The sequence below is a fragment of the Bos indicus genome, chromosome 14 (genome assembly GCF_029378745.1).
Source record: "Bos indicus isolate NIAB-ARS_2022 breed Sahiwal x Tharparkar chromosome 14, NIAB-ARS_B.indTharparkar_mat_pri_1.0, whole genome shotgun sequence".
Lineage (NCBI taxonomy): Eukaryota > Metazoa > Chordata > Mammalia > Artiodactyla > Bovidae > Bos > Bos indicus.
This window is the reverse complement of record NC_091773.1, coordinates 81,181,624-81,207,114: the sequence shown is the minus strand read 5'-3', so window position 1 is coordinate 81,207,114 and position 25,491 is coordinate 81,181,624. Positions and strand designations below refer to the sequence as shown.

Below are 25,491 nucleotides of genomic sequence, written 5' to 3'. Positions count from 1 at the left end.
ACCTGAAAGACCTTGTTGGGAAGCGTAGTACAAAATAGCTGAATTAGGAGAAAGTCCTTGGGAAAATGGCAAAGGGCCAGAAGTACCCCGGCTTTGTGTACTGTGGACAGAAAAACATCTCCTGCCTTTGGTTATGCTCGGCGCCAAGATTTAATAATAAATAGGGATGTTACTTGAGAAAACAGGTTGTAGGATAAGCACATGAGTCACTTAGAGTGCTGTCCTTGAAATGTTTTTACTGATTATGTGTTAACCCTGTATGCACTCTGCTTATACTTTAAGCTCTTTGTTTCTGCTTATATAAAAAGGCTTGGCTGCAGAAATAAACTTGTCAGTCCTTGCAAGAGACTGTCTGAGTGTCATTCTTTCAGGTTCATTGCTTCCAAGTCCCGGGGAGAAAATCCCCAACAGACCTCACTACATACTTAGATAGCAGGGCCTTTGAGAAAAAAAGAAACTTTAAAAATCAGAAAAGTACCACATCAACAAAAGAGAAAGACTCAGAAATTCAGAGATGGTTCCTCTAGTATTCTATACCCTATATGCTTCCTTTATATTGCATTTTCTTGCAAAATTACAAATGTAAGAAACAAGAATAGAAGCAAGGGTATTTAGCTTCTGAGCTACTCTTCTTTCCTAAAATCACTTTAAAAAAGTGCTGGCTTTATAGACCAATTCCTGCTACAATAAATATTTTGGCATAACTGGAAGGTCTCTCAGTTATAGGGAAAGATCACAATTATTTTAAGAAATACTAGATTCAACACAATTTCCATCTTAGCACTAAGAAATTTAGATTTGTTAAAGACCAGTGGAATGTGTTATTACATATAACAGGAAAAGAAGAAATTATGGGAAATTCAAGCTTTGGGACAACTCTGTAACCTCACAGTTCTTGCTCCAGAAACATGGCAATAAAAGCATACACATGAAAAGAGAAATTTTAAAAGATATACCCTCACCTAAAAGTAAAAAAATAACTATGTCTGAGTATCCAAAATGAAACAGAAATGCAGAGTGACAGCAGGAGGGCTGAGCCACAGGCCCCAGGGCCCAGAAGAGGCGGGTTAAGGAGAAAAAGCAAGGCACAGGGCGGGGGGCCCCTGCCTCTGGCTGACTGCCTGGAGGCAGTGGCCTGTTGGGGATGGGGCCCCCAGCAGAGGAGGCTGAGGAAGTCACTGCTGCAGGCCGACTTAGGCTGCTGCTCACAAAGCTGCCATTCAGGGAGGCACAAGAGTGCAGATACAACCTCCTGAGAGGGAACAAAGCCAAAGCCTTCTAGCTCAGTAGTGGATCTGCAGTAGGCTGAAAATCTGTGCAGAGCAGAAGCAAAAACTGTCAGTCTCAGACTTGGGTTTGGAACAGAGGGCGTGGGTAGGTGGGCCTGTGGAAGAAAAGGCAAGACTCGGGGAGAGGTGAGTGAGACAGTTCGGAGAGACACAGAAGCTCAACACAAACATGCAGAAGCTAGAAGGTGAAACTTCCAAACACATCAGAGCTTAGCTTATTATGGGTAGGAGAAACTAAACTTGAAAAAGACATTTTAAAGAGTTGTTTAGGATATCTGTGGGTCCTCAGCCACGTCTCTTTGTGACCCCACGGACTGTAGCCCTCTGGGCTCCTCTGTCCATGGGATTTTCCAGGCAAGAATATTGGAGTGGGTTGTCATTTCTTCCTCCAGGGAAGCTTCCTGACCCAGGGATCGAATTGGCATTTCTTATATCCCCTGAATTGGCAAACAGATTCTTTCACCACTGAGCTACCTGGGAAGCCCCTATTTAGGATGAACAATGAGAAAAATTAAAGAATAATATTCATAAAAACAGAACAAACAGTTATAAAACCAAAACAGGCAGAAATGAACCATGAAAAGCTATGAAGAACCAATTAGAAATTTAAAAAAACTTAAAAATACAGTTTCTGAAATAAACTTAAACAATAAATTTCTATAATATTCAATAAAAAGGTTTAATTAATTGAAAGATGGATTTGAGGCAGTCATCTAGAAGGCAACACAAACAGACATAAAGGTAGAAATTATAAATCCCCAAAACATGTCCAATAAGAATTTCAGAAAAGAAGAGAAGGAAGCAATGTTCAGAAAGAAAACAACAATAATTTTCTAAGGGTAAGGGATCAACAGCTAAAATGTACCTCAAGGGTCAAGGTGCGTAATTGAAACAAATCATACCTAGAAACCTTGCACTGAAACTGCAAATATCATAGACAAAAATCTTAAGTTACAAAAAAGGTATAGATTACCCATAGAGCAACAAGAGCAAGATCCACAGCACATACTTCCCAAACAATAAACAAAAGAGGCCAGTGAATAGTCTATTAGAAGAGCTGAGAGAGGCAAACGGACAATCCAGCTCAAGTGAGGGAAAATAAGCACAGTTTCAGACAAAAAAGATTGAGTTTACCACAATGACCCTTGACGAATGAACTACTAAAGAATGTGCTTGAGCCAAATCAAAAGTGAGTCTTAAGAAAAAAAGAAACTCAAAAAATATACTGCAAATTTAAATAGCAACTGATTTAAAAACAATCGTGTAAACAAAGTCAATGAGATGGGAGATACTCAACTGCAGAAAACATGTCAAATTCTTTGTCTTATTCAAGAGGATACAATCTCAAGTAACTTTAGGTTTTGAGAGAAGAATTGGTATTTAATCATTAAAATTTTAAATATAAGCACATGCCTCTTATCACCATTATTACAAAACATTATATTGGAGATTATATATAATATAGTACAAGAAAATGAACTAATTATTGAAAGGTGAAAACTAAAGCTGTTTGTCAATGGGATGTAACTGTACACCTAGGAAATCAAAGGCAAAAACAAAACAACTTCTAAAATAAATAAAAGAATTTGATGATTCGATGCTGTGACTGAATACAATGAATATACAGAAATCAAGACCTTTTTTCCTCCTATGTGAACAGTAAGTTCTGGAAACAGGTACAGGGAAATATTCTGTTCACCAAAGAAAGAAAATCTGTAAGATAATTAGAGATGTTTATATGTGCTCAGTGGCTTCAGTCATGTTCGACTCTTTGTGACCCTATGGATGGCAGCCCACCAGGCTCCTCTGCCCATGCAATGAGCCTCTCCTCTCCAGGCAAGAATACTGGAGAGGGTTGCCCCTCCTCCAGGGGATCTTCCAAACTCACACTTTCTGCATTGCAGGCGGATTCAACAAGGAATAAGACTTAGATGAAGAAAAACATATAAAATGTTACAGATGGCAATAAAATATCTAAATAAAAGAGAAGACATAAAGTTCGTAGATAGGAAGATAATTTTATAAAAATGTCATTTCTCTCAAAATTAATATATATCATGTAAAGCAAAATCAGAGAAATCCTCAGGAATGATCCTCAGTCAGGATTTAATAGACGCTGCTGGGAAATTGAGTTTACTTTACCTAACTTTGCAGAAATCACCTGATAACACGAAGGAGGTCTTGTACCAATTCCTTACACCTGGTGGGTAGGAAGGGCGCCAGAATCCCTAGCACAAAGAGGAGGAAGCAAACAAGGTAAGAGATCCTCCTGAGAAGGCAGCCAGGCTTCTGTAGGCACTGTTATTCACGGCCTACATCCTTGTGGGAAACAGTGACAGATAAAAGAAACTACATTCTAAGATCAAGCTGTGTTCTTTTTTGCTTTTCATAATGATTTCTCTCCGTTTCTCCATTTTGGCTTTTAAAGAGCCTACATCCTTCAGCAGTATTTGCTGGAGTCTGTCACTGACAACCTTGTCCCATTATGACAACCATAGAGATCCCAAGATGGATTTAAAAAAAAAAGTGTATATAATAATCATAAGGTTCATATGGATGAATAAACCAAAAGAAAAAAAAGAACTGCTAAGACAAAATTTGGGAAAATATGGATGGGATTTACATGGTCATATGTTAGAACATTCTATAAAGTTATTACATGAAGTCAACTTGGTATTAACATAACAAGTAAAAAACAGATAAGGGATTAGAATAGGAAATCCAAAAACAAACCTAGTAAAAAATAAATCTTGAATTTAACATGAAGGTGATATTTGGTATTTCAATTTAATAGGACAAAAATGATTTATTTAATAATTAGTGGGCAAAGGAGCTAAACAACTGGAAGAAAATATCCTTAGCTCATAGAATATGTTAAAATCAAATTCCAGACCAATTAAAGACAGATGAACAAAAAAAATTAAAACCCTAAGAAAACCAAACCAGAAATGAAAGAAAAGACAGACCCTAGAAAAATTTAGAACACTGATGTCAATAAGGTACATAAGTAAAATCAAGATTATTAGATAGATTTTGAAAAAAAGTTTCCAAAGCAGACTGATTATAGGTAAAGGATCAATATCTATTCTATTCCAAGAATATCCACAGTTGACCAAGCAAAATAAAAGTGAAATAAAAATAACAATGTGAAAGAAAAATGATCACAGGATATGCAAGGGCAATTTAGGGAAGAGCATTCATATATGGCCAATGAACATAATAAAATACTTAAACTGAACAATACTTTGGCTACTGAACACAAAGACCCAAAGAGCCGACTTATTGGAAAAGACCTTGATGCTGGGAAAGATTGAGGGCAGGAGGAGAAGGGGGCGACAGAGGATGAGATGGTTGGATGGCATCACTGACTCAATGGACATGAGTTTGAGCAAGCTCCAGGAGACAGTGAAGGACAGGGAAGCCTGGTGTGCGGCTGTCCATGTGGTCACAAAGAGTCGGACTCGATTTAGTGACTGAACAACAACAACAAACTCAACGATGGTCAAGGAAACCCACAGTATACAACAATTAGAAGATCTTTTCACAGCCATTAGACTGAACACATTTAAAAAGATTATCTAAACAGTTACTAGACACCACGGGAGGGGAGAAGTATGCTCATAAGTGACCACAAGAGGCAGTGTACTAAACAGGGCAGATGGCAGGTTCTGACCAGGCAAGTGATCTTAACACTTCAGATTATTCATCTGTGAAATGAGGATAATGATATATGACGGGATAGTCATGAGTATTAAGGGAGGTAAAAAACCCAGAGCCACAAGACAATGCTTGGCATGATACAGTCAGTCAATAAAAGTTCACTATCCTAATTACTGATGGTAAAAATGTAAATTGTTGCAACTTCTTTGTAAAGCAGCTTGACAACATCTATAAGAATTTAAAATAGACATACCCTTGGACTCGGCAAACATACTCCAGGGAATCTATCTCACAGACAAAAGAAATCAGAAATAGGGAACTAGTCACCCAAATGGGAAACGAAGTGAATGTTCATTAACAGGAAAAAGGCAACGAAACTCAGGATCCCTTGGATTATCCATCTTTCAAAGAAAACGATTTAAAACCATCCTATTTCCCTTGGAGGGACTGCTGTTAGAAACTTATAGAGGAATATACAGAGCTCAAAGAATACATTATCTATCTGAAAACTGCTTTGTTTTTATTTATAGGCTTTATCACTCTCTGAAAATTGTAGTATACATTAAATAACCATCTCATCCTACTAGAATATAAACTCTATATGGCAGGGACTTTAACAATTTACTGTCATATCCCCAGGGCCTGATTTATAGCAGGTATTCAAAAAAAGTGTTGACTAAATGAATATGATGCCCTTTTTATGAAATAATGATCCTAAAGCACTCTTTATATCTTTGCATACATATACCAGTAGATACTTTATGTAAAATATACATACATATATTAATATATACATGGGTGTGGATATATATAAATAACTTATGTCAGTACATACATACATGTATACACACACAAATCTTAATGATGCAGGGGGAAAAGTTCTATGTACAGACCTGCACGCTCTGTGGTAAAGTGTTAAGTGTGCTAAGAACATGGTTTCTGAGCCAGTCCACCTGATTCCAGTTCGCAGTTCTCACTAGCTGTGTTACTACCAAGTTACTTAACATTTTTGTGCCTCAATTATCTCATCTATTAGGCAGAGATAATAGTATATATTGCATAAGCCTGCTGCGAGGATTAAATGTGTTAGAAGAGGGCCTGGTACAAAGTAAGTGCTACAGAAATTTCTGCTACTATGTTTTAAATCATAAAAGAACTGGACACTCTAGAGCAGGCCTCTCAGTTACGTCACTGCTGACACCTCGTGCTGGACGGTGCTTTCCTGCGGGGGCTGTCCCGTGCCGAGAGCACCCCTGGCCTCTGCCTGCTGTGCCAGTCGTGTCCCCGTGCGCAGGGGTGACAACCAAAATGGTCTGCAGACACTGTCCGGCCTCCCCGAGGGGCACAACCACCCTCACTTGACAACCACTGCTTTAGTGGGATGAACGTGGACACAGGAGGGGGTGTTTGGCTTTTTCCCTGATATAGCTTTTTAAATTACCCTTGTTAAAAGTATGTAGTATTTCTATAACTGAAAAATAAGGAAGGCTTCAAAAAAGAAACATTAAAAAAAGTATTAAAAGAAGTTTATAATCAATGGTTTCTAGACCAGCAGAATAAAAGAGAATATAGAAAATTCAATCAATACAAAAGATGACTGGAAGGAAATAAATAACAACAGCAAAAGGACAATCAGCAAAAAAAACGTAAGATAGAAGAAATATATTTAAATGCTTGTGATCATAATAAATATAAATGGGTTCAACTCACCTATAAAAGACAGATATTATCAGATTGGATTAAAAAAACAAAGTCCAGCTACATACAGCTTACAAGAAACACTCTAAAAATAAAACAACACAGAAAGTTGAATACAAAGGAATACACACATAGTAGTAACTATTCACCAAAAGGAACACAGTGAAACATCATAATTCAAAATAGATTTAAGGCAAAAAATTCATACTGAGGACGTAATGATGAAAAAACTAAATGTACTTGATAATATAGAACTCAGCAAAACTACTAAGAATTATAGGGGAAAAAACTGACAAAACCACAGCTACAGTGAGAGATTTTATTTAATACCATCTGTTTCAGAACCTGATAGATCAGGCTGACCAAAAGTTAGTGAGCGCACACACACATATGCACGTGGACAAACAGAATGATTGCACATTAAAAAACAAACAGGACAAAATGTAAGTAATTGGAACATCTGGGTAACCAGTATGAAAACATTCTTTGTACTATTCTAGAACTTTTCTGCGTTTGAAATTGTATTAAAATAAAGTTGCATGCATGTGTGCTAAGTCACTTCAGTCATATCCAGCTCTTTGTGACCTTATAGACTGTAGCCCACCAGGCTCCTCTGTCCATGGAATTTCCCAGGCAAGAATACTGGAATGGGTTGCCATGCCCTCCTCCAGGGGATCTTCCTGACCCGGGGACTGAACCCACATCTCTTATGTCTCCTACAGTGGCAGGCGGAGTCTTTACCACTAGTGCCACACAGGAAACTCAAAATAAAGTTACCTCCCCTAGAAAAAAACACCTAAATAAGTAGGTTGAAAAAGTAAGCTCACCATTCAATGTGAGAAGTTAGAAAAACAACATCAGAGACAATCTGAGCAAAGCAAAAAAAGGAAATAATAATATAAAAACAAAATCAGTAAAGCAGAAAGCAAAGAAACAATAGAGAAGTCAATAAAACCAAAACATGACTCTCTGAAAAAACTAAAATGCAAATTAAAAAAGTAAACACAAACCCCTAGCAAGACTGTTCAAAGGGAAATCAAAGTACAAGTGAAAAATATGAAGGACTAATGAAAGACACAACAGAGATGTGGGAACGTAACAGTAAGCTGAAAAATCTGTATTAAACAGAAATTTTTAAGAAAAATGTTATTTACCAACATATATTTCAGAAGACATAGATTATCCAAATAAACCAAGGAACTATTTAACAGATTAATTAGTATTCAAAACTCTCCCCCTACAAAAGGCAACAAATCTGAAGGCTGTAACAACCATTACTAAACCTTCAAAAACAATATGCCTCTATTTCAAAGAATAGAAGAGGAAAGCTACTCAACTAGTTTTTTTTGTTACTAATGTCAGGACAAAACAGTAAATAATATATTAGTGAATCAGTTTAGCAGTACATTTCAGAAGAATTATATACTAGAGTCAAGTGGTTTATCTGAGAATATGTGGGTGATTCACAACAGAAGATGATCAATGTAATTCATTACATTAATAAGGGAAAAAAACTATATAATCATCTTACTGCTGCTGCTGCTGCTAAGTCGCTTCAGTCATGTCCGTGAGACCCCATAGATGGCAGCCCACGAGGCTCCCCCATCCCTGGAATTCTCCAGGCAAGAACACTGGAGTGGGTTGCCATTTCCTTCTCCACTGCATGAGAGTGAAAAGTGAAAGTGAAGTCTCTCAGTCATGTTTGACTCTTAGCGACCCCATGGACTGCAGCCCACCAGGCTCCTCCGTCTGTGGGATTTGCCAGGCAAGAGTAACTGGAGTGGGGTGCCATTGCCTTCTCCAGATAATCGTCTTACTAGATGGAGGAAAAAAATTATAGCAATATTTACTACCCATTCCTGATACAAATTCCTAGAAAACTAGGAGTAGAAAAATACTGTTAACCCAAGGAAGGCTACTATCAAAAATCCACAGCAAATATAATATTTAGTGATGAAACTTTAGAATTATTTGCACTGAAGTCAGAAACAAGACGGGAAAAAAAAAAAGAAAAAAAAAAGAAAGAAACAAGATGGAGAGCCCTGCTGTCACTTACGTGACCTGACGCGGTGGCGGGGGTCTCAGCCAACAGTGACACAAGAGTAGTAAGGAGGAGGAAGCGTGACAGAGAAGAAAATTTGAAAACAAAAACCACACAAAGTTACCATTTGCAGAAGATGTGACTGCACAGAAAACTAGACAGGAAATCTACAAAATATGGGAACTATCAGAGTTTATTTGCTAGACAGAAAGACATTATACAACAACCACCAATAACCAAATTAGGAAAATGTTAATTTAAAAAAATTACCATTTATAATGGCAGCATAAGTTATGAAGAGCCAAATAAACTTAAGACATCTAAATGTGTATGGTAGGCATTATAGAATGTTATTTAAAGACATAAATAAAGACCTAAATAGAGTTGGGATAGACTATGGAGATGAATAGGAGGAATGAAATTTTAAAGATGTCCACTGTCTCTTACTTAAAGTTTAGCACAATTTCTATCAAAATCAGCATTTCACAGAACAGGACGAAGTGATCCTAAAATTTTTACAAAAGAATAAATGGCCAAGAATAGACACAGTTGGAAGCCAAGAATGAGGTGGACAGCCTTCTCCTACTTACTACTGTAAAAGCTACTACGATTAACACAGTACAATATTGATGCTGAGAGTCAGACCAAAGGAACAGAACTGAGATCCCTAGACGAGTCCCACATTTACAGAACAAGCTGGTGTGTAACAGAAGTGACATTACAAGGATGAACTCTTCACTTTCTTACGTTATGATAAGTAGCCCATTGGTTGAGAGGGGGAGGAATAAATCTCTACCTCTACTTACTTACAATTAAGTTCCAGATGCAATAAAAAGCTAAACAAAAAAATGCAATAAAACTTTTAAAGGAAAATGTAAGTAAAAAACTCATTTTAAGAATTACAATCCTAAAGAAATAATTAATAGATTTGAGTGCATTAAAATTTAAAAAGTCTGTATCACTAGAGAGATCAAAAACAAAGTAAACACAAGCTATAGACCAAGAGAAGATATGTGCAACATATTTAATCAAGAAAAGATCAGAACTTAGAACATATACCCTTATCAGTTCAGTTCAGTCGCTCAGTTGTGTCAGATTCTTTGCGACCCCATGAACTGCAGCACGCCAGGCCTCCCTGTCCATTACCAACTCCTGTAGTTCACTCAGACTCATGTCCATCAAGTCAGTGATGCTATCGAGCCATCTCATCCTCTGTCGTCCCCTTCTCCTCCTGCTCCCAATCCCTCCCAGCATCAGAGTCTTTTCCAATGAGTCAACTCTTCGCATCGGGTGGCCAAAGTACTGGAGTTTCAGCTTTAGCATCATTCCTTCCAAAGAAATCCCAGGGCTGATCTCCTTCACAATGGACTGGTTGCATCTCCTTGCAGTCCAAGGGAATCTCAAGAGTCTTCTCCAACACCACAGTTCAGAAGCATTAATTCTTTGGTGCACAGCTTTCTTCACAGTCCAATTCTCATATCCATACATGACCACAGGAAAAACCATAGCCTTGACTAGACGGACTTCTGTTGGCAAAGTAATGTTTCTGCTTTTGAATATGCTATCTAGGTTGGTCATAACTTTTCTTCCAAGGAGTAAGCGTCTTTTAATTTCATGGCTGCAGTCACCATCTACAGTGATTTTGGAGCCCAGAAAAATAAAGTCTAACACTGTTTCACTGTTTCCCCATCTATTTCCCATGAAGTGATGGGACCGGATGCCATGATCTTCATTTTCTGAATGTTGAGCTTTAAGCCAACTTTTTCACTCTCCACTTTCACTTTCACCAAGAGGCTTTTTAGTTCCTCTTCACTTTCTGCCATAAGGGTGGTGTCATCTGCATATCTGAGGTTATTGATATTTCTCCCGGCAATCTTGATTCCAGATTGTGCTTCTTCCAGTCCAGTGTTTCTCATGATGTACTCTGCATAGAAGTTAAATAAGCAGGGTGACAATATACAGCCTTGACATACTCCTTTTCCTATTTGGAACCAGTCTGTTGTTCCATGTCCAGTTCTAACTGTTGCTTCCTGACCTGCATATAGGTTTCTCAAGAAGCAGGTCAGGTGGTCTGGTATGCCCATCTCTTGAAGAATTCTCCACAGTTTATTGTGATCCACACAAAGGCTTTGGCATAGTCAATAAAGCAGAAATAGATGTTTTTCTGGAACTGTCTTGCTTTTTCCATGATCCAGCGGCTGTTGGCAATTTGATCTCTGGTTCCTCTGCCTTTTCTAAAACCAGCTTGAACATCAGGAAGTTCATGGTTCACATACTGCTGAAGCCTGGCTTGGAGAATTTTGAGCATTACTTTACTAGCATGTGAGATGAGTGCAATTGTGCAGTAGTTTGAGCATTCTTTGGCATTGCCTTTCTTTGGGACTGGAATGAAAATGGACCTTTTCCAGTCCTGTGGTCACTGCTGAGTTTTCCAAATTTGCTGGCATATTGAGTGCAGCACTTTCACAGCATCATCTTTCAGGATTTGAAATAACTCAACTGGAATTCCATCACCTCCACTAGCTTTGTTCATAGTGATGCTTTTTAAGGCCCACTTGACTTCACATTCCAGGATGTCTGGCTCTAGATGAGTGATCACAGCATCGTGATTATCTTGGTCTTGAAGATCTTTTTTGTACAGTTCTTCTGTGTATTCTTCCCACCTCTTCTAAATATCTTCTGCTTCTGTTAGGTCCATACCATTTCTGTCCTTTATTGAGCCCATCTTTGCATGAAATGTTCCCTTGGTATCTCTAATTTTCTTGAAGAGATCTCTAGTCTTTCCCATTCTGTTGTTTTCCTCTATTTCTTTGCACTGATTGCTGAAGAAGGCTTTCTTATCTCTTCTTGCTATTCTTTGGAACTCTGCATTCAGATGCTTATATCTCTCCTTTTCTCCTTTGCTTTTCGCTTCTCTTCTTTTCACAGCTATTTGTAAGGCCTCCCCAGACAGCCATTTTGCTTTTTTGCATTTCCTTTCCATGGGGATGGTCTTGATCCCTGTTTCCTGTACAATGTCACGAACCTCAGTCCATAGTTCATCAGATCTAGTCCCTTAAATCTATTTCTCACTTCCACTGTATAATCATAAGGGATTTGATTTAATCAAGAAAAGATCAGAACTTAGAATATACAGACCCTTATAGACCTTTTTAAAAGTTCCAAACAACCCAGCAGAAGATACGCAATTCACGAGAGAAAGTCAAATAGCCAATAAACATATGCAAAGGAGCTGAACCACACTCATCACAGGGAAATTCAACTTTAAACCTCAGTGATGTGTCATTTCAATCTGTTAGACTGGTAATAATCAATAATACCCAACACTGTCAGGAAACTCAGACACTGCAAGAAGGAGATAAATCAGTACAATTACTGACAATAAAAAACTGACAATATTTAATAAAGCCAAAGATGAGCAAACCCCATTCTCCAGTTTTCTATTTCTAGGTATGTTCCCTGGAATATCATTTTTCAAGTTGATGGTCTCAATCCTTCAGGGGCTATAAAGTCAACAGTCTTTACATAGAACAAAAAATATCAGAGTAGATACACATCCTCATGAGGCTAGATCTTACTTACTAAAACTGTGTTAAGGTATATATGTAGGTACATATGTACTGGATAGTTGTAGAAAATGTAGTTGATAATACAGAGCTTGAAAGAAACTGCCTTAGAGAAATGTTCCCATGTATACACAGGGTGTTCACTGTTGAACAGTTTATAACAGCAAACAGCTTGGAAAAGGATTCTGAATCGTGTTCACTAAGAGAATAGATAAACTGGTACATACATACTACAGAAAAATGTGAGCTACCAAAATGAATGAAACAGACTAAACATATCAGCACGGATATATGTTTAAAAACATGATACCAAGGGTAAAAAAAAAAAAGGTTGAACGATACATATGGCTTACAGCCATTTCTATAATGCAAAAAAAACTTGCAAGACCATTATTTATGCAGGCTTATACCTTGTAGTATCAAAAATGATACACATGGAGTTCAGGTTTAGCTGTTACTCATGAAAGGGAAGACTACAAAGGGGGCTCCAACCGTATCTGGAACCTTTTTGTTTCCTAAATATCTAAAACCAACCTGTGGCAATGATTTGTCTCCAGCAGCATGCATCTTTAATTTCATCAGTGCTACCTTTGCAGCTGTTTCACTATTTTTTGCACCTTTCCGTCGTTTACTTGTTGTCTCTCCTGTCTTGGAATCTAAGAAGCAAGCATAGGGATATAAGCAAATAGGAACTTGCACATTTTCCAAAGTTTTATTAACTGTGGCCTTGAAACATATATGAATTACATATACTAGAGTCGGACACGACTAAAGCGACTTAGCAGCAGCAGCAGCAAAGATATATGGAGACCACATTCATTTTGTAGATATTATATTTACAAGAACAATGGAAAAATAGCACTGAGTGGACGTAAGTGAGCTGCACATTAAAAAACTTAAGTTACATGTCCTTCTTTCCAACTTAAATCTATTTAATCCAAAGCAATCACTAACACTTCTACAGAGAAGTGTTACAGAAGATTTTTTACTTAATTAATAGAATTTAATTTAAATTATTATGGCATCACTGACTCGATGGACATGAGTCTGAGTGAACTCTGGGAGTTGGTGATGGACAGGGAGGCCTGGCGTGCTGCGATTCATGGGGTCGCAGAGTCGGGCACGACTGAGTGACTGATCTGATCTGATCTGATTATCCTTAATATAAAATGAAAATTCAGTTGAGTATGTTGGCAGTAACACTGGTCAACATCACAAATACATTCTTTCCTCATATGTCAGATTATCAGCAGCATTCAGAGGACAGCTGACTCGGCTTAAACTTTAGTCTTTTTATTTAAAAGGGATCTTTTTCTTTCATTTTCTTAGTTTTTTTTTTTAATAGTTTTACATTTTATTTTTTCATTCAATTTTTACTTATTTATTTTTGGCTGTGCTGAGTTTTCGCTGTAGCATGCGGGCTTTCTCTAGTTGTGGTGAGAGAGGGCTCCTTTCTAGTTGCGGTGTTCAGGCTTCTCTTGAGGAACACAGACTCCAGGGCACACAGGCTTGGCTGCCCCACAGCATGTGGGATATTCTCGCGTCAGGGATTAAACCCGTGTCCCCTGCATTGGCAGGAGGATTCTTAACCACTGGACCACCAGGAAGTCCTAACTTTAGTCTCTGAAGAACGTAAACCACTACTTTAGCTTCATGAATGGAACTTCTAGCCAAGATGGTTAACCAGCTGATACAAGTGGTCCAGCAAGAGAACACCTACCGGATATTTCCATGGAATTTCCAAATTTCCACTGGCTAGGTAAGACTTGGAAAAATACTGTCACAAGAATGCCCTCAAAATCTATAGCAAGTTATAACCATCAGGGCTGCTAACGGCACCTTCCATAACCGGCAAGCTGACAGAAGCAGGGCTCTGAACTCAAGAGTATACGGCAGTAAGTAAACAACAAACATGCTTTCCAGGTACTTGCCAATAATGTCTTTAACGAGTTTCTGAGTGGCAGCCATACGAGGCTTAGGGATTTCCAGTTTTTCACATTCGTGATCTGACTGGTGACGGTGTCTGTGAGCGACAGAAGAGGGACAGTAGTTCATGTGCTTGCATGTGACTTAAACAGACACAGTTTGAACGGTCTTAGTGGTCACCTCAGGCAAAAGTTCTTCTCACAGGAAGGACACATAATGGGCACAAGCTCTCTCTCAGCACAGTCCCTGAAGGAGCATGGGTGAGATGTACCGGTGTCTGACTTCAGTCTCTCGTTGATTACAGTCACCTGAAAAGGTGGAAGGGGGGTATGGCATCATATTTCACATTAAACGTAAATCAACAAATCTATTCTCGATATCCAGAGCATTTTTGCTTCAACTTGTAAAAGCAACCCACACAATCTTGCACAGATTATAACAATTGTGTGCAGAACGATTACTGTACTGACTGCCCCACATTTTCAAATTTTCCCTACTGTGGCGTGTTTACCTTCTAAGTCATGTTAAAATGACTACTCTGTCCTCCTCCACGATTTCAGTCTTCTACTTTGTAACGTACTACACAGCAATGTCCCAGTAATAGCTCAGTTGGTGAAGAGTCCTCCTGCAATGCAGGAGACCCTAGTTTGATTCCTGGGTCAGGAAGATCTGCTGGAGAAGGGACAGGCTATCCACTCCTATTCTGGCCTGGAGAATTCCATGGATTGTATATAGTCTGTGGGGTCGCAAAGAGTTGGACACAACTGAGTGACTTACACGGACTGGGAAATCAGCCCATCACTCCTCAAATGAAAAGTCATATCCACCTTCCACACTGATTTTAGAGGCTTAAATATATGTAAAAGAACACTTAAAATTATATTTTTCCATGATACACAGAGTTAAAAAAAGTTTTCACAACGATATAATATTTTTTGTGTGTATGCTCAGTTGGTTCCGATCTTTGCAACCTCATGGACCGTGGATCGCCAGGCTCCTGTCCATTCGATTTCCCAGGCAAGATTACTGAAGTAAGTTGCCATTTTCTTTTTCCAGAGAATCTTCCTAACCCAGGGGTAGAACCCACGCCTCTTACATCTTCTGCATTGGCAGGCAGATTCTTTACCACTAGTGCCACCTACTGTATTACTAGCAAATATTACACCAGAGGAAAAAGATTTTATGAAATTAAGAAAAAAAAAAAATCCAGATCACTTAGGCTATTGTGAGTACTAAGTAACCAGGTTTCTAGAGTTAAATGAACTCAGCTGACTCTTGGACAACTCAGGAGTTAGGGTACAAACTCCCCACACTGTTAAAAATCCGAGTGTGTCTTCACAGTTAGCTTTCCATAGCTGCAGTTCTGCATCTGCAGGTTCATCGCTTTGTGCAGCACACATTTAGTGAAAAAAAAAAAAGATCCACGTGTAAGGGAAACACACAGTTCAAACCTGTGTCATTCAAGGGTCAATGGTAATTGCTTGAAATCCATGACCAAAGGGTATTCTCTATAAAAATATAGTTACATCTCATTGGAAGTAATTTCTTAACCATTTTTCCAAATTCATTTCAATGGTCTAAAGGTAGAAGATTTTTATTTCACTATTTAATTAATAAGATCTAACTGAGAGACATTCTATGAGACATTCACAGAAAGCAAATTATATCACAAGAAAAAAGAAAGCACAGAGATTTATAATAATGTTTACTATATGACTCTGAGTATTTCTCTCCAGTTAATCCTGAGTAATACCAGTATGTTAATTAATTTTTATTTCCCTCAAATCACCAAAACTTCAGAAGGCCAGATTTTGACTGAAGCTCATTTAATCTTAATTTTTATAATTGAGAGAACAGATGTAAAAATCCTTGGTAAAGTGTTTGGTAAATGGTGGGAAGGAATAAATATCAACTGCAAAATGGCAGGCAAATGCTTCTTTCCAAATGGAGTGAATTCAGTTTAACGTCCAGCCGACCTCTGACCCAAAGGAGGTGGAGCAACTTCTCTGATTACAAATTCAGGAAAATTAGGCTCAGCTTTCTCTTTATTTCCTAAGAGGCCTAACCTGGTGCAGCACTGCTGTGACAGGTGGCAAATCCACCTAATTCTGGATTTTCTTTGAAGATCTTTTTGGCTCTACATTAAGCTTCATCATTCAACTTATTCTTTACATGTCATAAAGACGGTATTTTGGCTTTTATCTAACAGCTCTTTTTAATCTTTGACGTGGTCAGAATTAGGGTAGGGATTTTGCTGGACTGCAGGTTTGCTCCTGATGATCTAAGGCTGATGGAGTCAGCACAGTTTATTACCACAGAATCCTAACCCCAGGCACCAGTGAAAATGAGCACAACAGTGAAGCAAACTGGAGGGAGCATATGATGAGGATGTTAATTCCATTACATATTTAGAAATATAGAGCCTGAAGCTAAAAGTGGGCTACCTCCACAGAACGGTAGTATAAAGGAATGAAAATTATAAGAATAAAAATTTATAAATACCAAGTAGGCAAGTTTATTTTTAAAACAAATTGGGAAAAAATATAAAGTAACAGTCTCTTATAAATCAGTTTAGTACGCCAAATTTTAATCAGAATCAAGACTTCCCTGGCAAAACAGTAGACAGGAGTTCGCCTGCCAATGCAGGGGACGTGTGTTCGACCCTTGGTCCAGAAAGACCCACACGCCGAGGAGCAACTGGAGCCGTGGGCCACAACTACTGGGCCCGTGCCTTCTGGGGCCTGGAGCCACAGCCACTGAAGCCCGCGAGCCCCAATCTGAACGCAGCTCCACTGCACCTCGGTGCCTAGAGCCCTCGCCCTGAGACCAGAAAGGAGCCCCTGTTCCCTGCAATTACAGAAGGCCTGTGAGCAGCAAGGAAGACACAGCACAACCACAGTAAACAGATAAATAGAATCTAATTCTGAAATACAAACATGTTTCACTAGGAGATATTAACATACCTCAGGACAGCTATGGGACTCTCTGCTCCTGTGTTCAAGGCTTAAATAACAACAACAGAAAAGTGTTTATTTAAATGTAATCAAATAACGTACTTAAAGATAACTGCAGAAATTTGAGATATTTTAATGGTTAAATCCTTAAGATTAATTACACTCACACCACATTAACAACTCTGCATACAAGAATCAGCTGAAAAGACAAACAAAAGACAGAGCGCCTATAGTCTCATAAGTTTTAAAACCCAACTACTGTTCCACTTCAATGTGAGTGCAAATAATTCACCTCAATTACCTTTTTACTTTGAGTGTTCTAAGGTATGTGAAAACACAAGAGGCTCTTTTGATTCCTTTTATTTCTCAAAAATAACCAATAATAATATGTCAAAGGAGTATTCTAGTTCTGAATGACTTAAACATATGTACTATTTTTATTTACTTCTAATAAGTCTTTCTGAACTATTGTCTGAAAAGAATTTATTTTCAGTGTTCTATTAAATACATTAAATGCCTGATACTTGAAAGTTTAATTGAAAATACATTTTCCAAAATTCTTGTTTGTTCCCAGGTTTTACATTGCATGTAATATATATGCAAAGGCCATATAGTACCCAATTTGAGAAATATATAGGTTGGACTCTTTCCATTGTACTAATAAAAATAAAAACTAATAATCATAATTGGATTTTAAAAACCATATTCTTTATATTCTGGATATATTCTCTCCTTGTGATTAAGACACATAATTTTTACATAAAACTCACACACGTAACTCTAGAAAGTTTAAAGACTAGCCACATATATGCATAAGTAATCAGAGCCTATGACTAATCTGTTTTTTCCTCAAGTGATTATTCTAGTGAATATCAGATATCAATGGCTAAAGTACAAACTATTTAAATCATTCTGCTTTTTAGAAATAAATCTCATATCAACACTAAAATTACTTCTAAATCCTGCATAAAAACTTAACTTACCAAAATACTCCTGAACATCCATCACATACAAATGGAAGAAAATCTAAAATAAAGGGAAAATGTTATATGTTCTGGTCAGTAACTGATTTTGACTTAGGTTTCTTAAGTAAAAAGGAATCAAGCACTGAACTGTGGCTACAGGAGAACTTTCCTTTTGAACAATATCCTAGTGCAGCAAGCAGTGGTTAAACAAAGGCTATCACAACCTCAAGTGCTCTGAAGTAACCAGATTATCAGGAGATAAATATTACTTGCAGTAACAGACTAAATCAGAAAAAAAGAAGTTCTGTGAGTGTTTTTCCCATATTTACCAGATGTTGCTTCTGAGGAACATATATCACAAAAATCCTGCATTTGAAGTGACAATCTTGGATTTCAGTTTTGATTGCACTGCTTACTAATCTAGCAATGCTAGGCAAGTTACTTAACAGTAGAGCTCTGGGTTATATATATATACATACACACACACTAGATATATATATAGATATAGATACAGTATATGGTATTGTATATGTATACAAAATCAAAAATATATTGTTAGGTAATATAGATAAAAATAGGATATAAGTACATTGCACCTGTGTGGATATGTATACGTGTGTGTATGTATATCTATTGTGTGTACATACCTGTGTTATATGCCACACTTACTTCATAGGGTAATTGTAAAAACTAAATGAGATATGTAAAAGATAATAGTAAGGTCAGAACTGTTAATTAACAAGAATAATTACAACAATTCACTTGTTTTGAATAGACTCAAACTCTGAGAAAAATCCTGGGGTGACTAGGTAGAGACATGTTCAAAGATATTCCAGAAATTAAATAGATGGATTGATAGTGAAAAATTTAGTCCTGAATTGTTTCTTTCCTTGCTGTTAAGGAACAACTAAGTTAGGACTAAGCAACAATTAAGTCAGGAAATGAATTTTTGGAAAGCACACGAAAGCATCTGTTTTTAGATGTGGCAATTGACCACAAATCACTGAATATAATCATTCATTCTCTAATCTGTTTTCAATGTACCTCATAATAAATTACAGAACACAGACAAGTGAGGCTGGATGTATCTAATCACACTGCCTTTACAAAATGAAAACAGAAAGTACTGCACTTAAGAGAAAGCCACTATTACTCCAAAAGATCTCATCCTACAGGGTATCTTAACCCATAAGAAAAAAGAGGTCCTACTGTAACCCATAAGAAAAAAGAGGTCCTACTGTAACCCAGGGCTTCCCTGTTGGTGCTAGTGGTAAAGAGCCTGCCTGCTAATGCAGGAGATGTAATAGACACAGGTTCAATCCCTGGGTCAGGAAGATCCCCTGGAGGAGGGCATGGCAACCCACTCCAGTATTCTTGCCTGGAGAAACCCATGGACCAAGGAGGCTGGAAGCTATAGCCCATAAGGTCATAAAGAATCAGACATGAAAGAAGTGACTTAAAACACGTGCACAGTAACCCAAAGGGACCCGTGGCTACTTGCTGCTTGTGGGACAAGAGGACTCTAATATAGTTCTTCCCTCACCTGAGAAGTGAGCTTAATGCACTGTCACTACTGTCCTGAAAGCATGATATTGTAAGCATCTGTTCCATACCAGGTATGTAGATATACATTTGTCAAAGAGAAGAAAACTGAAATACACATTACTCTGCAAAACTCCTATGTCTCTTTAAAATGGGGAAAATGTGCATGATTGCTACTTTTAGAGACTTTGGTGACCAACTAAGTATTAGATGGAAACTAAGAGGACCCAGGGGTAAGAGTTAAGGTAACTTCCTAACACTTGACACCATTCTTCTATTCATCCAGAAGCTAAATGAAATCTAGTACACTCACTGCTAAGTCACTTCAGTCGTGTCCAACTCTGTGCAACCCCATAGACGGCAGCCCACCAGGCTCCCCTGTCCCTGGGATTCTCCAGGCAAGAACACTGGAGTGGGTTGCCATTTCCTTCTCCAAAGCATGAAAGTGAAAAGTGAAAGTGAAGTCGCTCAGTCCTGTCTGACTCTTAGCGGACCCCATGGACTGCAGCCCACCAGGCTCCTCCGTCCATGGGATTTGCCAGGCAAGAGTACTGGAGTGGGGTGCCATCGCCTTCTCCGAGTACACTCACAATATCCTCTAAATCTTAACTGCTCTCCACTAGAGACTGCGAGAAATCCGAACTCCAAAAGAGCCAGACCCTGGCCTCATTTCAGTGCATACATTTTAAGAGACACCTGAAGTTGGAAGGGAAGATGAACTATGTCACAGATGGTAGATATCATGGACTTGATAATCAGGTATACCAGAATTACATCACTTATGGTCAAAACCCAATAGGCTAAGCTTCCCTATGAGAGTCTGCAAAGAAACATCGGTCCTTGCTACTGAATGGCAGAGGATCACAGCCAGTGGTGAAAGCTACAGAGTCCTGTAAGTAACAAGCCTGGTAGGGATTGAGCCCTTTAGCCCATCGTCCACAACAGGTCATCACTGATCAACTGGAGCACTCCCACTAATTCTGGGCTAACCCCCAGAGCCCTTCTCAATAGTGACAGGGTACCTGCTACCAACGACTGAAGCTGCAATGGGAGAGAAAACTTGTTTGGCCCCGAGATGTGTAACAGCACGAGCCAGATGTGATAGCATCCATTTGGAGTGCAAGCCGGGTACTAGAGACAGACGGCGTTCTGTGTGGCTCTCGGCTTCAGGACTTGCCTGCTGCACATTCCTAAGGCCTGTGCCACACGCCCACTGGCCGTGAGCTTGGACTCCGTGTGTCACAAGGTCTCTCAGTTCAGCAGAGACAGAACATCACCTGACTAAAGCTCTAAAACGCAGCGAACTACCCTGAGAGCTTTTCTGTGGAAATGGCCATGTCTTGGACCCTTACGTGGGCCAGAAGCAAGGCAGGTGCTCAGTAAACGTCTACTGAGTCAGAAACAGTCAGAGCCGAAGAAGACAGAGCTGAGAGCGCACAGACACGCTCCCAAGGCGATGCTTGGGGCCTTTTCACTGAAAGTCCGTCCCCTGAGCAGCCAGCGAAAACGAGGCTCAAAGCTGACCCAGCCCAGTCCTTCCCTGACAGACAACGGAAGGGCTGTGGACGACGACCCAGATCGCCGCGGCGGGACGGGGCACCTTCCCGGTTTCCACACCGAAACGCGCTCCCTCCCGGGCTCGTCAGACAGCAGCGGGCGCGCGCGGCTCCTCGGCGAGGCGGCCTTGGAAACCGGAGCGGGCGCTGCCGGGTACGCTTCCAGGGTCGCGCAGGCCCCTCAGGGGGACAAGCCGCTCCCAGGCCCCAGGGCCGCCAGAAAGCCTCCGACCCGGCCAACTGCAGGGCCCGCGGGACACGCCCGGCCCCTTCTCAGCCTCCGCCCCGCGCCGCGGCCCTCACGCCCCGCCGCCCCGGAGGCAGAGCGCGGCCCGGACCCCCGAGGCCGGGGCTGGGGCGCCGCATCACCTAGCCGCCTGCAGCGTTCCACCTGGCAGTGCCGCCCGACGTCCACCTCCGCCATCTCCGCGCGCGCGAGGGGCTAGGCGAGGGGAGGGGCGGCGGGGCGAGAGGCGGGGCAAGGGGGCGAGGCGGTGCGCGGCGCCCGCGGGGAACCGGCGGGGAGGGGGCGGGGCATGAAGGTGGGGGCGGGAAGAGGGGCGGGATGAGGGGGGCGGGGCTGGCGCAGAGGGGGCGGGGCGAGGCGGCGCGCGGCGCCCTCTGGGAACGGGCGGGGTGGCACAGGGCCTGCACGTAGGGCGGGGGCGGGGCGAGGCGGTCCCCGCTGGGAATGGGCGGGGAGGGGGCAGGGCCTACAGGTGGGGGTGTGGCCCGTGCCGAGAGGGACTGGGCACTCCGAGCGTCCGGAGCCAGAGGAGGGGTTGTTGATCTGTCCGGCGTTTCTTCGGGTGCAAGTCCTGTCGCCTAGTCCTTAGAAAAAATACCCGGTTTTCTGGGAGATTGCGTGCTTGTGTGCCCTCTGTGCTTATCTTCCTTCCGCGAAATTGGAGTTGTGGAAGGCTTCCTCAGAAGTGTGTGTGTGTGTGTGTGTGTGTGTGTGTGTGTGTGAATTCCTGACTCATTCTACACCAGTGTTACTTGATGATATAAGAACGTTCTGGCAGAAAAAAAGGTCTCTAGCTCTTGAAGTCCTGAGTGTGCACTGAGCTGCCTAGGGCCCCTCAGTTGAGAGAACACAGACTCATTTAACACATATCCTGAAGAAAGCTTGTGGTCATTCCATGGGGAGGTAGGAAGCTTCATGTGCTTGATGCGTCACTTCAAAGGTACTGAGAAAAGAGAGGCTCTTCTAGGTGGGGTTAAAGGGATGCCATGCCGCTGACGTGACACCACCCGCCTCAGAGTGGGTGAGTGACAAAGCTGTGCTAAGGACAAGAACTGTGAAATATCCAGTGCGTCCTATATACCTTTGAATATTTCCCAACAAATATTCATTGAGGAAGGCGGAGTGTGGATTGGGAAACAGGTATCCTTACTTCAAGATTTGCTCTTCAAAAATCTGTTTAAAATTTTCATCTCAGGCTTGTTTGGGTCTGGAGAGAAACTTTAGATTTTAGAGCTGGAAGTAGCAGAAGATATCTAGCTATCCCAGCTTCCTTCTTTATTTATTTATTTATTTTTAAGATAAACAGGTTCAGAGAAATTCTTTTTGTGTGTGAATTCTTTTTTAAATTTTAATTGGAGGCTACTTTACAATATTGTGGTGGTTTTGCCATACATTCACATGAGACAGCCATGGGTGTACATGTGTTCCCTGTCCTGAACGCCCCTCCCACTCCATCCCCCAGGGTCATCCCAGTGCACCAGCCCTGAGCACCCTGTCTGAACGCCCCTCCCACCTCCTCCCCACTCCATCCCCCAGGGTCGTCCCAGTGCACCAGCCCTGAGCACCCTGTCTGAACGCCCCTCCCACCTCCTCCCCACTCCATCCCCCAGGGTCATCCCAGTGCACCAGCCCTGAGCACCCTGTCTCATGCATTGCAGGTTGAGAGAAATTAAATGATTTGCTCAAGTTAGTAGAAGAGTTCGGACTAAAATCCAAGTGTCAACAGCTTCCGGTATTTTGAAGAACCAGTGGCTTGGAGGAGATTGGTGATTTAGTCACTAAGTTGTGTCTGGCTTTTGCGACCCCATGGACTGTAACCTACCAGGCTCCTCTGTCCATGGTATTTCCCAGGCAAAAGTACTGGAGTGGGTTGCCCTTTCTTTCTCCAGGGGATCTTCCCGACACAGGAATCAAACCCCTATCCCCTGCATTGCAGGCAGATTCTTCACCTACTGAGCCACAGGGAAGCTCAGCTTGGGGGAAGGGATAAATTGGGAGGTTGGGATGACATGCTCACTGCTATATATAAAAGAGATAACTAGTCAGAACCTACTGAATAGCTCAGGGAACTTTACTCAATACTCTTTAATGGCTTATATGGGAAAAGAACCTAAAAAAAGAGTGGGTATATGTATAACTGATTCACTTTGCTGTATAGCAGAAGGTAAAACAATATTGTAAATCAACTATAGTCCAATAAAAAATAAAGAAATTAAACATTAAAACCAGTGGCTTATATAGATTTTGTATGTTTCTTTATCTGATAGCATTAACCAAGGGCATATTCTATAGAATTTTACCGTTAAATGTTCTAGCTGGGTGGCAAATATTTATTTATCAGCGCAATAATAATGGAAATGTTTTTGTTCTTTCAGTTCACTAGCATGGGAGTATAGGAAGCATTAGATGGTCCCACAAACTGGAGAACAATTATACCAAAGAAGTTCTCACACTGTTGTGAAAGTTCTAGGACCCACAACAGATTTCCCAACCTGGGGATCTGGCAAAGGAACTGAGAACCTCCAGGGAATTTGACTTTGAAGGCCAGTGGGATTTGTTACAGAACTTCCGCACGACCGGGGAAACAGACTCTTGGAGGGCACAAACAAAACCTCATGCGCACCAGGACCAGGAGAAAGGAGCAGTGGCCCCACTGAGACTGAGCCAGACTTGCTGTGAGTGTCCAGGAGTCTCCAGCAGAGGCGGGGGTCGGTGGTGGCCTGCTGTGGGGTCAGAGGCAATGAGTACAACAGTCCTGGCATAAGCCCTTTCGAAGGAGGTTGCCAGTAGATGGTGAGGACAGCTGAGACACAGTTGCCAACTCTTCCGTCTCCATCGAGTCTCTTTGCTGATTTCTCCCCTTGTTGCTGTTTGGTTGCTGAGTTGTGTCCTGCTCTTTTGTGACCCCGTGGACTGCAGCCTGCCAGGCACCTCTGTCCATGGGATTTTCAGGCAGGAATACTGGAGTGGGTAGCTGTTCCTTGTCCGGGGGATCTTCCCGACCCAGGGGTGGAACCTACATCTCCTGAGTCTCCTGCAGTGGCAGGTGCATTATCACAGAGCCACCTGGGAAGGATTTCCGTAAGTGTCGCTTAAACATGCCCATTTCCCCATAATTTTGTGCTTGGACCATTTATCAATTTACATCCTCGTACAAGTGACACTCCCATGGTTCCAATGACTTCCTTAACCATATTCTCTGCCTTGAGAACTTCCTCCCAAATTGGAGGTTTCTCCTTCTGTATTTCTAAGTCTAAAACGGAATGCTTTCTTACCACATCATCTGCTCCCTAACAAAGGCACTCTGCCACATGATAAGCCTTGGATTCATTCTCCACCTCTCCTTTCTCACTTCTCTCATAAAAGTAGCCATTAAGCACTCTCAATTATTTCTCAAAAATGTCTCTCAAACCTGTACTTTTCCATTTCTTGAATTATTTCCTCCCCCAAACCTCACTTCCTTGCCTAAGATCTTCCACTGGGTCTCCATTATTCACAAGATTTTTCAGCTTAGCGAGGACAAACTTTACCAGTAAAGCTTTTCACAATTTCCAGCCTCAGTAACAACCACTTCCTCTCAGGCGCCCTATTCCCCAGTCATTTTCATGATATACCTTCTGGCTCTTTCAGATGTTCATACTTCTGCACATGCCTTTCCGTTGCCCTTAAAGGTCCTCCATACCAGAGTTTTCCAAAGCTGCTTGAGAATAAGAATCAGGTAAAGTGCGTGTCAATAAATACAGCTGCGCACAGCTTCTCCGGAGTCTTGTTCACAGGGTCTAGGACGGGTCCTGGGAAGCTATGTTTTAACAAGTGGCCTCACTGTCATTCTTGTCATTGGGCCGGTTTAGCAGACAGGTTTCACTCTTACTCCACTTTCAGAGTGTAACGCTTTTACCCTTTCACCTGCGAAAGACCTCTGAATGCACAGGCAAAAATTCAGTCCTCCAGGACATTAGCCGTCTGCTATAGTAAGTGAGTGGGACTTGAAACATATGTTTCTTACTAACACTAACCAGGCAAGATTATAATTTACCTGTCCCCCCC

General features: G+C 40.9%; 1 protein-coding gene and 1 long non-coding RNA gene across 2 annotated transcripts in view; one reads left to right on the top strand and one right to left on the bottom strand.

Moving 5' to 3' along the window:
- Nucleotides 1-21,709, bottom strand: part of ZFAND1 (zinc finger AN1-type containing 1) — a 25,633-nt gene extending 3,924 nt beyond the window's left edge. The window contains exons 1-6 of the mRNA XM_019973853.2: nucleotides 21,567-21,709; nucleotides 18,118-18,160; nucleotides 17,144-17,183; nucleotides 14,361-14,488; nucleotides 14,186-14,277; nucleotides 12,789-12,910 (exon numbers count right to left, since the gene is read on the bottom strand). Coding sequence (XP_019829412.2) covers nucleotides 12,789-12,910; nucleotides 14,186-14,277; nucleotides 14,361-14,488; nucleotides 17,144-17,183; nucleotides 18,118-18,160; nucleotides 21,567-21,621 — 480 coding nt within the window. The 5' untranslated portion in view covers nucleotides 21,622-21,709. The remainder of the gene's footprint in view (nucleotides 1-12,788; nucleotides 12,911-14,185; nucleotides 14,278-14,360; nucleotides 14,489-17,143; nucleotides 17,184-18,117; nucleotides 18,161-21,566) is intronic.
- LOC139186983 (uncharacterized) lies at nucleotides 20,778-25,491 on the top strand. Its single transcript, XR_011570691.1, has 2 exons — nucleotides 20,778-21,351; nucleotides 23,820-25,491. It is a non-coding gene; the product is annotated as an uncharacterized lncRNA (long non-coding RNA).